Source organism: Saccoglossus kowalevskii, chromosome 22 (assembly GCF_978046115.1).
Source record: "Saccoglossus kowalevskii chromosome 22, keSacKowa6.1, whole genome shotgun sequence".
Taxonomy (NCBI): Eukaryota; Metazoa; Hemichordata; class Enteropneusta; family Harrimaniidae; genus Saccoglossus; species Saccoglossus kowalevskii.
Window position 1 is genome coordinate 24,501,455 of NC_140662.1, and position 16,741 is coordinate 24,518,195.

Here is a 16,741-nt window from a genome sequence, read left to right on the forward strand (position 1 = left end):
TCTGACCGAGAAGACGTCGGCTGATTGTAGCAGCCGACTTTTTTTAATTCTACGACTAGTACGACTTACTTTTTTACACATTGTGATGAAGTAGAAACGACGACTACGACAAACTGGAATTTTAACGTGCCGCCATGTTGGGTCTGCAGTGAACCTTTACCATGTTGACCTCATTATGCACGTATTTCCGCGCCCACCTCATTATAATAAGTGCATTCATGAATATTTAATAGCAATGAATTTCCTTCAGAATAAACCAGTCGGGGTGATTTCGCGAATTTGTTTATTTTATTTAAACTACAAAAACAAATCAATCGCCCCGACTGCGCCAGTCTAGGTAATCATGAATAATTATAAATACTGAATCCAATGCGAGGATCACTGTGTGATATGATTGTGAGTTTCTTCGACTTCGTTTGGCGAAAATGCCAATACAGTGAGTCGGTGATACACTAGTGTCATTGACTTTACAATACTGGTACGCATAGTGGATGGCCTCTGCTATATTGACAATAGATTATTCACGTGAGTAAACAATTCATACAATACACACAACGTACGACCTGTGCATTCATCACGATAACCTCCTAACGGCCTCAACAGTGTTGGCCTAGGAGCATGGCGTCAAACATGATGAAGTCGTCCATTGCAGTGATTTCCATTATGGTTCTTTTTATGTACGGAATTGATACAGTGAACAGTTCCCGTATATTGTTACTTCCAATGTATACGAAAAAACACGGCGTTGGATTCGGGAAAGTTGCCGATGCTATAGCTACAAATGGGCATGATGTCACGATGTTGCTTCCATCGTGTGACAAAGCCCCACTTAACAGTAATTCGTACAAGATAAAGACAATACCGGTGAGTTTGACGCCGACCGAACTAGACAAGACAAGCCAGGAACTGATACGATTTACTATCAATGAAGGGTTCAGTATCCATTTGTTTCGTAACCTAGCCAACATAACGGCTGGCATCTGCGATGACATATTCAGTAACATAGCCGACCTCAGTGAGTTTAATCGTGTGAATGCGTTTGACCTTGCTATTGTTGACTCCAATAACGTATGTGGGTTACTCTATGTTGAGTATTTCACATTACCGTTCATCAGTTACGCATTCACGACGGCGGAAGAGAAATACTGGCATGCACCTCAACCATTATCGTACGTACCTGTTAGTATGTCGGCCCTCACAGACAAAATGACTTTCACGGAAAGACTAAAAAATACCCTCATTTATTTGGTCTCTGACATATTTCGCGATGTACTATATCTTGCACAATTCAAACAAATACAGAATAAATACAACATAGTTCCTGATACGAATATTGGACACATTGCATCAAAGGCCAGACTGTGGTTGTGGGCTTCGGATTTTGCCTTTGAATATCCCCGTCCTCTGATGCCACACGTTATACCAATCGGATCATTCACAGCAGAGAAAGTTAAACCACTTTCTAAGGTAAGATGTTATACTGTTGAAGTGACAGGCATGAAGGAGAGGGGGGGCAACATTTTTAAGGGTGGGCGACCGCCGCTCTGCCGCCGGTGCCGCCACTGGTGTTTAGCAACAACCTAAGTCAGTTTCGTAAAACTGACAATGAATGCATTATCTCTCGTTCCAAGTGCACTTGTTTACAATTTTAATAATATTAAATTTGACCATAATAAGGAATATGTTGATACAGCAAGTGTCGTCAAATTGTCGAATTTACTTTATTTGGCAGCTGATAAAAGGAAATTCAAAAATAATTCTCTTGCAAAATCTAAAATAAAAAAAGTGGTTCAACAATGATACAATTGAATTTAAAGAATAAAAAACACAATTTCTCATCTAAATTTAGCAAAGATCCGAATGATAAACAGCTAAGAATCAAATGTTATAATCTGAAACAAATGCTTAAACAAAGAAAGAGGGAACTTAAATGACATCTTAAAGACGCAATAAATAATCATAGTTAGGGTACTAACCATAAAAATTACTCTGTACATATCGACTACTAAAAACAATTTCACATTTGAAAAAAACACCTAAATACAATAAAAAATCTGCAACATACATCTTCACTGACAAGATTAAGTGCACATGCTTTAGAGATATAAATGGGCAGATATTGAAATTTTGACCTTTATGACAGAAAATTACATGTCTTTGATGAGCGTCAAATGGTAAGAAATGTAGCCATAATGAGCAGTGAAAATGAGAGAACGACAGCAGCTCTATCAAAATTACATATATATGTTTTAAACTAAGGCAGGAACATTTAAATAAAATAAAATAGTCAGGTGCCTCATAATATATATATATTATATATATATATATATTATTTAACTTTTTATTGAATTATCTTCATTTTTTGTTAGTTTTGTTTTTTCTTGCTTTATATATCTTCATCAAGATATAGGTAATTGTGTGTACGTTGGGAGGGGGGGCAACCACTAAACTGAATTTATGAAAATGATTTTCCTATATTGTGTGTTCTTCTGAATGTGGATGAAAGTTTACGCTTTCAAATAAGCAATGACTCACAATTCATTTCAGACCACTCTCTGACAAAAAATCCAGAATATGTGAATGTCATCACGGAATTGTGTGTGTGGGGGGGGGGGGGCATAGCACAAACATTGCTTCGTGATTATCACGAAAAGAAGTTTACTCTGTCATGCTTTGAGGTATTATTATTCGAGCCTGTCACAAATATCTAAATGGGGCGAATGCTCTAATTCATAAAAAGCGTATTTGTAATGAGGCGAAGTTGCAGATATCAATATAATAACGAAAAAATAGTAATTAACAATAACTTTATTGGAAGTTGTTCTGTAAAATCAGAATATGCAAGCCTCAAAAAAGGATATTTACTGAATGTACATAAATAAATATTGTTACTAGGAGCTAGATGATTGGATACGTGGATCAGGTGACCATGGTATTGTTGTATTTTCTATGGGTTCGCAAATCAAAGACTTGGGACGTAACTTGACTGTGGACATAGCTTCCGCCCTATCACGTTTACCACAAAGAATTGTGTGGCGACATGACGGAGAGACACCCACAACTGTCGGCAGCAATACCAAGATCGTCAAAAAATGGATGCCACAAAATGATTTACTTGGTAGGTATGAGCATAGCATGTTAATAAAAATGACGTAATGTAATGTCTACAAAACTTACCGGATAAATGACTACTTAGAGCAAGGTGTCACATACGACTTGCGTTGTAATCGTTTTACAATTACAATTACAATTACAAGTATTACCATTTTTCAAAAATGGTTCATATTTGTTTGAAACGGTCCATTTTTCGGCGGGGTGAACCCAGACATCCATACGGTATGATAAATGTCGTGAAACGAACTTTAGATTATCAGTATTTTTAGCTAAAGTGCATAGCCATTGGATGCTGATACATATATTACCTTTCTGATCCTTATTTGTTGGAATCACAGTATGAAATATTTTTTTCCTGGTTATTTATGCAAATATATGTACATTTCATGGTGGTCATCTTATTAAGTATTAGGTGTAGTATTTTTGACGACTTGTGCGTATCAGGGGGAAATTCTTCTCCTCTGGGTTTCTCCACACCTGTCAGGGGGGAATATTGTCTCGTCTCTCAATTGTTTCCCCTTGAGGTGCGGGATCGGGAAAGTCACTTAAAGTTTTACAGTCAAATAAGTAACACACACAACAAAATACGTTTCAACTCTCGTCTTAGTCGGTCAGTCGAGCACTCTATAAGACACAGCGCCCTGGGGAAAAGTCCCCAAGACTATCGCAAGGCTGACCCAAGACTCTGTCCCAAGATTGCGTCTGAAGACTGCCTCAAGACTGCGTCTGACGTGGTGTACTCGCCAAGACCAACTAAAAACAACTTTATTCACTTTCAAAACCTTAACCAATTACAAAGCAGTAAAAGACTATAAGGCGTGGCCTTCACACATTCAACCAATCACACTAAGTACTGAACACGTCATATCTTTTGATTAATTGTTCACTACATTAGTAACTGCGAATACCAACTGTCAGAAATAGTAGTCCGAATAGTGACGGTTATATCGTAATTAGTTCCAAATCACTGAGCCAAGTTCCGCCCAGAACCTCGCATGGGCCTAAACGATGACAGACATAACACAGCCATTCGCTAGTAATCAACTAAATAAGTCGATCAACAGATACGTGCAAACAATCTCATCATACATATTAATTTATTGAGAATTAAATAAACTATACGAAAGTCAGACATTCAATCAGTGAAGATACACCACTATGAATGGGTCAAGGTCAAAAATAGATATGCACTATGAGTGGGACAAGAGCACCACTTTTGTCCGACTATGTTAGCACCGACCATCCATTTTACAACTCTATACATCATAATTTAATCTGTATTTTCGCGAATTAATTTTCTATTTTGTGAGACCATAATTCCTAACTTCCTAAGCATATATTCAGATCCTCACTTGGGAAAGAAATACTCGTTTATAAATATATTTGTCTAGATCAAATATACCCTTAATTTCCAGTGATGGCGCTCTTTAAAATACATTTCATTTCAAACATTGTTATTTCATTTCAAACAATTAGTTATGGTGGACACTTGCACAACTAGATACACTTGGTTAGGTTCGCACAGGTCAATTATTCGCTTTAAACTATGTTTAGATAATATCTTCTGACGGCATATTCTAGTACGTCAAAAAAAACACAACAAACAAAACTATCAAAATAATCTGTCACAGTACACAGCCAATCATGGCGCTCGTCTCATCGTTACCTATGATATTCTAATGATGTTTGTTGTTCACAGCCAATACAAATACTCGTCTCTTCGTGACCCACGGTGGTGCCAGTGGCGTGCATGAAGGATTACATCATGGCGTACCTATGCTATGCATACCAATATACACCGATCACTATGACAATGCTGCTAAAATGAAGTCCAAAGGTATCGGAAATTACATCGATTACAAAACAATGACGTCAGACAGTTTTCACCAAATGATGGTTGATATAATCACAAATGATAGGTATGTACAGTTGCTCTATCTTTCCTCACTCACTGCTCACGCTCCTTTCTTCCATCTTTCACTAAACAATCAATTCAATATAACATTATAAACGCCTTTTCTTTATTTAATCATTGTCAGTGGCAATAAACAACAGATTATTAACATATCACCAACAGATACAAAAAGAGAGCTCAGAAGTTATCCGCCATTTCCCGAGATAAGCCGATGACTGCCGAAGAATCTGTTGTATACTGGGTAAACTACGTATTGAAACATGGCACAGATCATCTGATATCCCAAGTACCCAACCTCTCGTGGTATCAATATTTTTTACTGGACGTAGCCGCGTTCGTGGTAGTTGTTGCCGTAGTAATATTTTACGTCATTAAAAAGATGGGCGCAATTGTATTAGGATTATGCTGTAGAAAATCTAAGAAACAAAAAAAGAAAACAGCATGATTTCCGACGCGTTCCAGCATTTATGACACATTTGTTGACTTTATGTTATTGGTCGAATTTCATTAAATATGGAATCAATCAATATGTAATTGTAGTGTTTTCGAGTAAAGTGTACTTATTTCTTTTCTTGGTGGTAAATTGTGAACACATCATGTAAGTTATTATACACTGACCAAATGGTTTGCATGCTGTAAAATACGCTCAGAAAAACTAAAACTCATTTTGCCATTAACCAGGATAAACGTGATCCACCCCAGTAAATGGTTAATACTGTATTTGCGTGATTTAATGATGGCTGTGTTTTAATGTGTCGACATCATTCTTTACTCAATTTTTAAAAGTTAAGCAGTATATCATAAATAGATAATTTAGCCGTAACGTCATTGGGGCTGAGGAGTGTCCTTCCTTCACACGCGTACTCGCACTGGGGGGAATTCGATGACAGTTGACAAGCTCCTGTGTGTTTTATCGGGTCATTGAAACGCCGCGTTCTCATAGCTGATCGGTACCACACGAAGCCCTGTTATCAGACAATAACTGGGTAGTGCCGTTTGAGGTCAATTTCAACTCGAAAATTACCTATCACCGTGTTTTCGCATGTTGTTTTTCGTGAATGTTCTACGCGTAACCAAAATAACGTTTACGACGCGCTTATCACACTGTTGATTTCTAGTTCCTCAGCTACAACTGCACGTATATTCAATTTTCTGACATTTCTGGGTATTATAATTTAAATACAGAACTCCACACTGGGCATTATTGCGTGTTAATAAATCACCACTATCAGAATAATGAATGAAACCCCCTACAACACGTAATGTTGGATGGGGAGAAGGTTCTATGACAAGATAACTATAGACATTGAATCATATGCAAGGATCACGGTGTAATATGTTAGGAAATTTCTTTGACTTCGTTTTGCGAAAGTGCCAATACAGTAAGAGTGTCATTAAGCTGACAGACAGTGATAATCTAGTTTAAATACCAGTTATTTCGTCGACGAGGGCGCAATAACTATCCGTCCAGCCAGAGTTTCATTGACTCCCACGATACACATAATGGCTGACCTCTGAGCGTTATTCATGTGTGAGTAAGCACAATGCAACGATGGACGGTATGAGTAAACATCACGACGAACCCTCGATGACCTCAAATACGTTTAAAAGGTTACGTGCCACAACAGTGTTGACCTAGGAGCATGGTGAAGATGAAGTCGCACATTGCAGTGATTTCCATTATGGTTCTCTTTATGTACGGAATTGATACAGTGAACAGTTCTCGTATATTGTTACTTCCAATGTATAACAAAAAACACGGCGTTGGATTTGGGAAAGTTGCCGATGCTATAGCTACAAATGGGCATGATGTCACGATGTTGATACCATCGTCTGACAAAACACCGTCTGACAGTAATTCGTACAATATAAAGACAGTACCAGTGAGTTTGACGCCGACTGACCTAGAGAAGAGAGGCTTGGACATGGCACAGACTACCATCAATTAAGGGTTCAACATCTATATGTTTCAAAACCTCTCCAAACTACTGGCTGACATCTGCGATGACATATTCAGTAACCTACCGGACCTCACAGAATTCAATCGCATTAATGAATTCGACCTTGCTATTGTTGACTCCACTAATGTCTGTGGGTTACTCTATGTTGAGTATTTCAAATTACCGTTTATCAGTTACGCGTTTATGACAATGGAAGAGACATATTGGAATACACCTCGACCATTATCGTACGTACCTGTTAGTATGTCGGCCCTCACAGACAAAATGACTTTCACGGAAAGACTAAAAAATACCCTCATTTATTTGGTCTCTGACATATTTCGCGATGTACTACATCATGCACAATTCAGAGAAATACAGAATAAATACAACATAGTTCCTGATACGAATATTGGACACATTGCATCAAAGGCCAGACTGTGGTTGTGGGCTTCGGACTTTGCCTTTGAGTTTCCCCGTCCTCTGATGCCACACGTTATACCTATTGGATCATTCACAGCAGAGAAAGTAAAACCACTTTCTAAGGTAAGATTCAGAAGATTATGGCGTCGTAGTCATGTCAAAATTAGAACATGCCATAACATAACGTATCGTGCCATTTGACAGCATGCCATTTCTAGATGCGAGATTTCCGTATTTATATTGCAGTGTCAGTTGTGTTATTTCATCCCATGACATGTCATTTAATTATGTAACATGTGGTTTTACTGTGTGTCATAACCATTTGACGCTACAATATTGCACCATGCGCTATTCCATTTGATGCTACGGCATGTCAATAGCGGCTCGGCTTTTATGTCAAAACTATGATGAACAAGCATCTCAATTATCATAGTTTGACCTTTGACTAGCATGCCTGAATCAACAATCAATCATAACTCAAGACATACAAAAATATAGAGAATATAACAAATTATCCATTTTTTCTAATATTCTAGTGTAATCGGTATTTATGCAAATTATCATTGGTCAGCATAAGGAGTACATTTCACCTTGAATTATTCTTAAAATATTTCGGGATTTTCTAGTCAAAATCAGTTGTTTTCACAATATCAATAAGTATTTATCATAGTGTTCAAAGCAGCCATGGTCACGGGTGCACACACTTATTATGAATGTAGACCGTTATCATATTATAATTATTCAAAGTTTTGTCATTGCCAAGTACACAGTACTAGAAGTCATTCACGATTTGTAATCAAGCATTCAAATTTGCATAAATCAAGAGTTGTAAATCTACAGCGTAAACACGAAATTAGAGTTGGTATTTTGGGATTTATTTCACTACACAAACAGCATGTACTTTCTAACTACTAATAAGTAAACATAACACATACATAAACATTCTTTTCTAGGAGCTAGACGATTGGATACGAGGATCAGGTGACCATGGTATTGTTGTATTCTCTATGGGTTCGCAAATTAGAGACTTGGGACGTAACTTGACTGTGAAGATAGCTTCCGCCCTATCACGTTTACCACAAAGGATTGTGTGGCGACATGAAGGAGAGACACCCACAACTGTCGGCAGTAATACCAAGATTGTCAAAAAATGGATGCCACAAAACGATTTACTTGGCAAGTATGAGCATAGCATGTTACTAATGATGATGCAATGGCTGCAAAACTTACAAGATAAATAATGATCATAAAGGGCGGTGGTCGTAGCGCCGCGCCATGTTCGATATAGGACTCATAGCAACGTGGACATAGCATGTAAAATACAATGTTTGCACCAAATTCAAACACGCGCTGCGCGACAACCACCGCCCTTTAAAATGTCATGATTTACTTAGAGTAAGATGTGAGAGCACAAACTGCACATGCGCTACCATTACTTTATTTAACTGATTCATTCGTTAGTAATCCTAAAACTGCGTTAAATGATGACATCTAGTTTGAGATCGAGATGTCGGCTGAATTCATTTTCTGATTCGAATCTAATCCTTTGTTAGAATGATTACTATAAATAGTTTCCTTTACTTCGACTCAACATATTATATATGAATACACCGCAGTAGATTAAGGTCAAACGAGTTCAGAGAAGCGCATATAGTATTTGAGATTTGCAGTCTGTTATTTAGATTTTATTTAATCTGTGAATGTGAGATATGCGATGAAGATCACACGCAAACAGAAGAAGTCACACGAAATGGCAAAATCGCAAGACAAACCCACATTTCTAGAAATCCTAGTTCTTTGAAAGAATTGGGATTAGACCGCTTATGGCAATGTCGGTGCTTATTCGTAAATCGTATCATACGTACGTTTTGCGGTTTTTGAATGCTTTTGAATTTCGCTCTTTCCTTTTTACGCAATCGAACAATTTGCGCAGCCTAATTCAATTCTCCCATGTACGCAAAGTTTTATATATACAAATATATCTTTGCCACCACGCAATCTTATGCTCGTCTTACATTCATTCGTAACAGTGGTGCCATTTTCAAAGACGCATGCCCACAAAAACATGTGTTGCCAACATTTTCGAACCCTACAAAAGTGAAAAGCTCACTTTATTACTTTCCGCAACACAAACGGAGTGGTAGTAGTACGAGTTACTGTCAATACCAATTGTTTTTGTTTGTTTGTTTGTTTATATGTCTTGACAATCGACCAAGTAACACCGTTATTCATTGATACAATTATTTCTTTGTGAAATTCAACTACAAATGTACTTCACCTTTTTCGCTGTGTTTACGAAAAAATCATTATCAGATATTGATAACGTATTTTAAAAGTTGTTTACTTGTACGAAGGAATCAACACTAGAGCCCTATAATAACAACACGCCAAGAATACTCTAAAAGTTTTGTGGCGTTTCACCACAAAATAGCAGTGTGTAAAAGATACTTTTGGTTTTCTGGCCGCAAGGATCTCCGCGAATCTCAATCGTGGTCTATAGGATTTAATTAGTAAATACATTTGTCGTTCACAGCCAATCCAAATACTCGTCTTTTCGTGACCCATGGTGGTGCCAGTGGCGTGCATGAAGGATTACATCATGGCGTACCTATGCTATGCATACCAATATACGGCGATCACTATGAGAATGCTGCTAAAATGAAGTCCAAAGGTATCGGAAATTACATCGATTACAAAACAATGACGTCAGACAGCTTTTACCAAATGATGGTTGATATAATCACAAATGATAGGTATGTACATTTCCCTTTCCTTCCTCGCACATTGTTCTCGCTCCACCCTCCCCCCTCACTCACAAACTCGCTCACATACTAACCCACCCATTCATCAATCTACCAATCCAACCAACCTAACAATGTAAATGTGTCAATTAACAGGTTATTAACATATCACCAACAGATACAAAAAGAGAGCCCGGACGTTATCCGCCATTTCCCGAGATAAGCCGATGACTGCCGAAGAATCTGTTGTATACTGGACAAACTACGTATTGAAACATGGCACAGATCATCTGATATCCCAAGTACCCAACCTCTCGTGGTATCAATATTTTTTACTGGACGTAGCCGCGTTCGTGGTAGTTGTTGCCGTAGTAATATTTTACGTCATTAAAAAGATGGGCGCAATTTTATTAGCATTATGCTGTAGAAAATCTAAGAAACAGAAAAAGAAAACTGCATAAATTTTGAAGCGCTTCAAAGCATTTGTGACACATTGAATTGTCCTTTAGGTTTAATTTGAAAGTCGTCCACATGCAACGACCCACATGTCTCTGTAAATATTGGTATTAAGATTGCGATTGTTATTACATAACATTCTAAATGCATTATTATAAGCTACTGTATAAAATACATACAGTCTCATATATAACAAGACATCAATAGAACATTTACTGAATATACACAACAACAGATTGTCTCTATAATAAAGACTACGTAATTTTTTTTAATGCAAGTATTGTCTTCACCATCCCGTGTACAATAACATCCAAAATAACAATACGTGTAGTCACTCTAAACAATGTATGGGAAGGGTTTTCAAATGAAAAAGTATTTAACAATTATATTACAGATAAGAAATATAGAAGATCAATTTGTAAGTTGATCTCCAAGTAATGATAGAAAAGGGCAGGCAAACCAAATCAAAGACTAATTTAGAATACAAGACTTGTAACAGGTGCAATCTCAGTTTATAATGAATTACACTGTATTAATAATTGTCAAAAAAAGAGAGAAAAACAAAATTAATCAAAATTGTAATACAATAAGTGATAAATACAAATTTGGTTATATTATGATCAATGAACATACATTAATTTTTCTGGGCATGCATATAATGCAAACGGCTATATTTTAAGCAATATGTCTTCCTTGATCGCGATCAGTGCGTTCCTAACGTTTTCTACTTTCTATCCATTGTTACTTAACCATGTTCATTTCAGTTAAAATTGAATATCTCTGAATGTGTGTTGCGATTATATATGTATATATATATATATATATATATATATATATATATATATATATATATATATATATATATATATATATAAGTGCAGAAGTCAATTATAGAATGGGACATGCATTTACAGTCATGTAAAAATTATGAATTATGAATTCGCGAGTACCCTGGTCTGTATAAGTAAACTTTACCGACAATATACTTTATATTAAATTTCTGTGAGTTTTTTCAAAGTTAAACTAAAATTCAGATAGCTGTGACGTCATCGGGACTGATAGTATCTTCCCGTATCGCACTTCGTGCCCGCACTTGGGGGTTCGCTGTCAATTGACAAGCCCATGTGTGTTTTATCAGTTCATTGAAACGCCGCATTCTCAATGGTTGACCTGTACCACTAGCTGTCCTGTTATCAGAAAATCACTCGATAGAGTTTGAGGTCACTTTACGAAAATACGAACAATATTTTGCGTGACGCCGTCAGTTGACAAACTGCTGTTGTGCGCGACTCTGTAATATTTAATGTTCAATTTCCCCACTTTTGCATGTATTGTTCTGGCAACAAACCCACCATGGTTCTTGTAAATTACTGTATGTTTTTTCATCTGGAAAATAAAATATCGTGTCTTATGAATTTTCTAAGCGTAACTGAGATAACGTTTATTATGCGCTTGCCACACTTGATTTTGTATTTCAGCACTAGCTGAGGGTTCATATCTCTTCGTGTGTCGGTATTTCTGATACAAATGGTGTCCTTAAGTTTGTTATTTTCAGATATTAGGATTTTTTATCGACACATAAAGGCTATGGTTCCTCTCATAGACCACGAACATGAGGCGCCAAATGACATTGAATCACATAGAAGGATCACAGTGTGATATGTTGGGAAATTTCTTTGACTTCGTTTTGTGAAAATGCCAATACAGTGACAGATAGTGATAGACGAGTTCACATACCAGTGATTCCGTCGGCGAGGGCGCAATAACTATCCGTCCAGCAAGAGTGTCATTGACTCCCACATAATGGTTGACCTCTGAGCGTTATTCATGTGTGAGTAAAGCACAATACAAACAATGGACGACATGAGTAAACATCACAAAGAACCCTCGATGACCCCAAATACGTTTAGAAGGTTACGTGCCACATCAGTGTTGGTCTAGAAGCACGGTGAAGATGAAGTCGCACATTGCAGTGATTTCCATTATGGTTCTCTTTATGTACGGAATTGATACAGTGAATAGTGCTCGTATATTGTTACTTCCAATGTATACGAAAAAACACGTCGTTGGATTTGGGAAAGTTGCCGATGCTATAGCTACAAATGGGCATGATGTCACGATGTTGATACCATCGTGTGACAAAGCCCCGCCTAACAGTAATTCGTACAGGATAAAGACAGTACCAGTGAGTTTGACGCCGACTGACGTAGAGAAGAAAAGCCTGGACCAGATACAGATTGCCATCAATGAAGGGTTCAGTATCCATATGTTTCGAAATCTTTCCAAATTTATGGCTGGAATCTGCGATGACATATTCAGTAACCTACCTGACCTCACAGAATTCAATCGCATCAATGAATTTGACCTTGCCATAGTTGACTCTAATAACATTTGTGGGTTACTCTATGTTGAGTATTTTAAATTACCGTTCATCAGTTACGCGTTTACCACGGTAGAAGAGAAAAATTGGCATGCACCTCAACCATTATCGTACGTACCTGTTAGTATGTCGGCCCTCACAGACAAAATGACTTTCACGGAAAGACTAAAAAATACTCTCATTTATTTGGTCTCTGACATATTTCGCGATGTACTATATCTCGCACAGTTTAGAGAAATACAGAATAAATACAACATAGTTCCTGATACAAAGATTGTGAACATTGCATCAAAGGCCAGTCTGTGGTTGTGGGCTTCGGACTTTGCCTTTGAGTTTCCCCGTCCTCTGATGCCACACGTTATACCAATTGGGTCATTCACAGCAGAGAAAGTAAAACCACTTTCTAAGGTAAGATTATGGCGTTGTATTCTTGTCTGCTCTTAAAATTGGAACATGCCATAATATAACACAGATGCGAGATTTTTTATTAGCTCCATGGTTAACTCGAGCGTTATTGTCTTGACAATCCGTATACAAGGCCCTGTAGACGTATGACTTGTGGACTGATGACAAAGACCAGAATGCAAATACGATAATGCACCAGTGGTGAGCAGTCAATCAGATAAAAACGACAGAAGGGACACAGGCCCGAGTAAAGTTAAACATCTGAACGATGCAGTACACGAGTGCATTGTCTGAGTGCATTTTCACATTGCGTTCATAGTGCCAACCACTAAAACAGCGATAGGCCACATTTGCGCAACTATGATGGGACTGAAATCAAGTTAAATAATTAGAGACTAGATTATTGTGTGAGGGTTACCATGAAAACTATTTAAAGTTAATATCCTTCTGATTACAGTATATGTACATGTATAATATTATATATTAGAATTATCTGTAGCATGAATACACAGTTAATATAGCCCTCTAGAGTCAAAGCACTACTGTGACGTAATCAAGGAAATCTGTTCACCGACTTGGTTTGTTGTATTTTGCCTATATAAAGATATTTGAGAGAGTGTGACGAACAACTTCACAACCGACCAGAATTGCATAATTCAGTGATATTGCTTACAGAATTACGTCAAGTAGCTGGTGGATAAATACCTGTGCATTTATGATAATATTATTACCCATTAGATAATAAAAAAATACTATTACTAACAAATGACCCTGGAAATGAGTAATTAAATAATAAGTGATTACAACACTGTAGATGGTTTATATGCGCGTTTGAAATCTGAATAATCGAGCCTCAACTTCAAATAGACTTTTACTGAATACAAATACAAATACATAAACATTCTTTTCTAGGAGCTAGATGATTGGATACGAGGATCAGGTGACCATGGTATTGTTGTATTCTCTATGGGTTCGCAAACTAGAGACTTGGGACGTAACTTGACTGTGGACATAGCTTCCGCCCTATCACGGTTACCACAAAGAATTGTGTGGCGACACGACGGAGAAACACCCAACACTCTCGGGAGTAATACCAAGATCGTCAAAAAATGGATGCCACAAAACGATTTACTTGGCAAGTATGAGCATAATGACCATAAAGGATGATGGTCGTCGCGCTCGCCATGTTGGATATGGAACTCATATCAACCAAAACATCGCGTGTAAAATACGTTGTTCGAACACGCGCTACGCGACGACCACCGCTCTTTAAAATGGCATGATTTACTTAGAGTAACATGCGATGGCATGGACTACACATGCGCTACCATTACTTTATTTCATTCAGAAAACTATGAAAACAAAATCAAGTAAAAATGGTATTCCAATCAAATATTGCTATAGCTCGTTAGTAATTCTAAAACTACCTATTTTGAGCTCAAGAAGTTGGCTGAATTTATTTTGGGACTCGAATCTAATCCTTTGGTAGAATTACTATAAGTTATTTACTTCTTCTTGTTGTTTCAAGTCAAACAACTTTTCTCTACTTATAATGTATGAATAAACCGCGGTAGATTAAGGTCAAACGAGTTCGAAGAAGCGCAGACCGCAATGTTGGTGCTTTTTGTAAATACATGTAATACGTACGTTTTGCGGTTTTCAATCACGCTTATTTCTTTTTACGCAATCGAACATTTTCAAGTTTCCGCTGAGTTATGTGTACTCCAGTCCATTCGTCTCGGTGGGCGATAGCGACAACACTGAGTTGAATGATCGGGGGTACGTCCACAGCCAATCCCAATACTCGTTTCTTCATGACATATTGCGCTTAAATAATGCTTGTTATTCACAGCGTACCCCAATACTCGTTTTTTCATGTCCTATGATGTTTAATTAATGTTTGTTGTTCACAGCCAATCCAAATACTCGTCTCTTCGTGACCCACGGTGGTGCCAGTGGCGTGCATGAAGGATTACATCATGGCGTACCTATGTTATGCATACCGATATACGGCGATCACTATGATAATGCTGCTAAAATGAAGTCCAAAGGTATCGGAAATTACATCGATTACAAAACAATGACGCCAGACAGTTTTTACCAAATGATGACAGATATAATAACAGATGATAGGTATGTACTGTCCCCCTCTTCTTCCTCACACATTACTCTCGCTCCATTCCCCCTCACTCACAAACTCCTTCCCTCACTCACTAACCCACCCATCCATTCATCAATCTACCAATCCAATCAACCTAACACACGATAACACAACACTATAAATGCGTCTTCCTAATCTAATTCTTGCCAATGTAGTGCAAATGTGTCAATTAACAGGTTATTAACATATTACCAACAGATACAAAAAGAGAGCTCAGAAGTTATCCGCCATTTCCCGAGATAAGCCGATGACTGCCGAAGAATCTGTTGTATACTGGGTAAACTATGTATTGAAACATGGCACAGATCATCTGATATCCCAAGTACCCAACCTCTCGTGGTATCAATATTTTTTAATGGACGTAGCCGCGTTCGTGGTAGTTGTTGCCTTGGTAATATTTTACGTCATTAAAAAGACGGGCGCAATTTTATTAGCATTATGCTGTAGAAAATCTAAGAAACAAAAAAAGAAAACTGCATAACTTGTAAAGCGTCTCAAAGCTTTAATTAATTCCAAGCGAATATAAAGTATTTCACAGTATATATATTGCACTTAATTGTGGTGTTTCCTGTAAAGTAAAGTGTAAAATGCGGGAAAGTAAAAATCAAGAACGGTGTTGGCTATATTTGTGTACTTGTGTGGTGGTAATTTGTTAACATATTAAAATGAATAGCATCAAACTGTTTTATATCATTAACATTTCCTAGTCTATTGCACCCAGTTAACACCTGTTTTCACGGAAAATGCGAATTCTTGGTTAAAGGGTTTTACTTCGATCCTACGGACCAGAACGCGTGCACCAATAAAAATAGGACAAACATAGATCATGCGAACAGCGCATGGAATTCGTCAAACTCAAAAATAGTTTTAAAGTATTTCTGAACTTGGCAATATGCTATACACACTTAGTGAATTTTGGCAATGTTATTCAATGTCATTCATCGAACGTTATGTCAATGCTCGTAAAACTGGGACACATATTTAAAATACGCTAATTTGTATCTCCCATTTAATCTACAATGAATAAAACGTTGTCATGTTGTCTCCCTATTTAGAAACGTGTCCGTTGCACAAGAATACAACTGTAACAATTTACCACCTGAATATGAATACAACTGTAAGAATTTACCACCTGCACGTGAATACAACTGTAACAATTTACCACCTGCATGTGAATACAACTGTAAGAATTTACCACCTGCATGT

The 16,741-nt window shown here is 37.4% G+C and overlaps 3 protein-coding genes across 4 annotated transcripts; all 3 read left to right on the forward strand.

Annotated features, from left to right (window-relative positions):
- The first annotated feature begins 608 nt into the window (after window positions 1-608).
- LOC100377471 (2-hydroxyacylsphingosine 1-beta-galactosyltransferase-like) lies at window positions 609-16,215 on the forward strand. Of its 2 annotated transcripts, none has more exons than XM_085495652.1 (4): window positions 609-1,467; window positions 2,896-3,118; window positions 15,288-15,507; window positions 15,734-16,215. In XM_085495652.1, exons 1-4 carry the CDS (start codon window positions 619-621, stop codon window positions 16,014-16,016), a joined length of 1,575 nt encoding a protein of 524 aa, XP_085351778.1. In that variant the 5' UTR covers window positions 609-618; the 3' UTR covers window positions 16,017-16,215. The 2 variants fall into 2 exon arrangements, with proteins under 2 accessions (XP_085351778.1, XP_077865124.2); XM_078008998.2 differs by lacking the exons at window positions 15,288-15,507; window positions 15,734-16,215 and adding exons at window positions 4,814-5,033; window positions 5,192-5,742.
- On the forward strand, window positions 6,647-10,961 carry LOC102801285 (UDP-glucuronosyltransferase 2C1-like). Its single transcript, XM_006816105.3, has 4 exons — window positions 6,647-7,515; window positions 8,346-8,568; window positions 9,926-10,145; window positions 10,312-10,961. The coding sequence occupies exons 1-4, from the start codon at window positions 6,994-6,996 to the stop codon at window positions 10,592-10,594; spliced, it is 1,248 nt and encodes a 415-aa protein (XP_006816168.2). The 5' UTR covers window positions 6,647-6,993; the 3' UTR covers window positions 10,595-10,961.
- Window positions 11,442-14,541, forward strand: LOC146729205 (2-hydroxyacylsphingosine 1-beta-galactosyltransferase-like). Its single transcript, XM_085496102.1, has 2 exons — window positions 11,442-13,377; window positions 14,287-14,541. Exons 1-2 carry the CDS (start codon window positions 12,544-12,546, stop codon window positions 14,539-14,541), a joined length of 1,089 nt encoding a protein of 362 aa, XP_085352228.1. The 5' UTR covers window positions 11,442-12,543.
- Window positions 16,216-16,741: the final 526 nt, after the last annotated feature.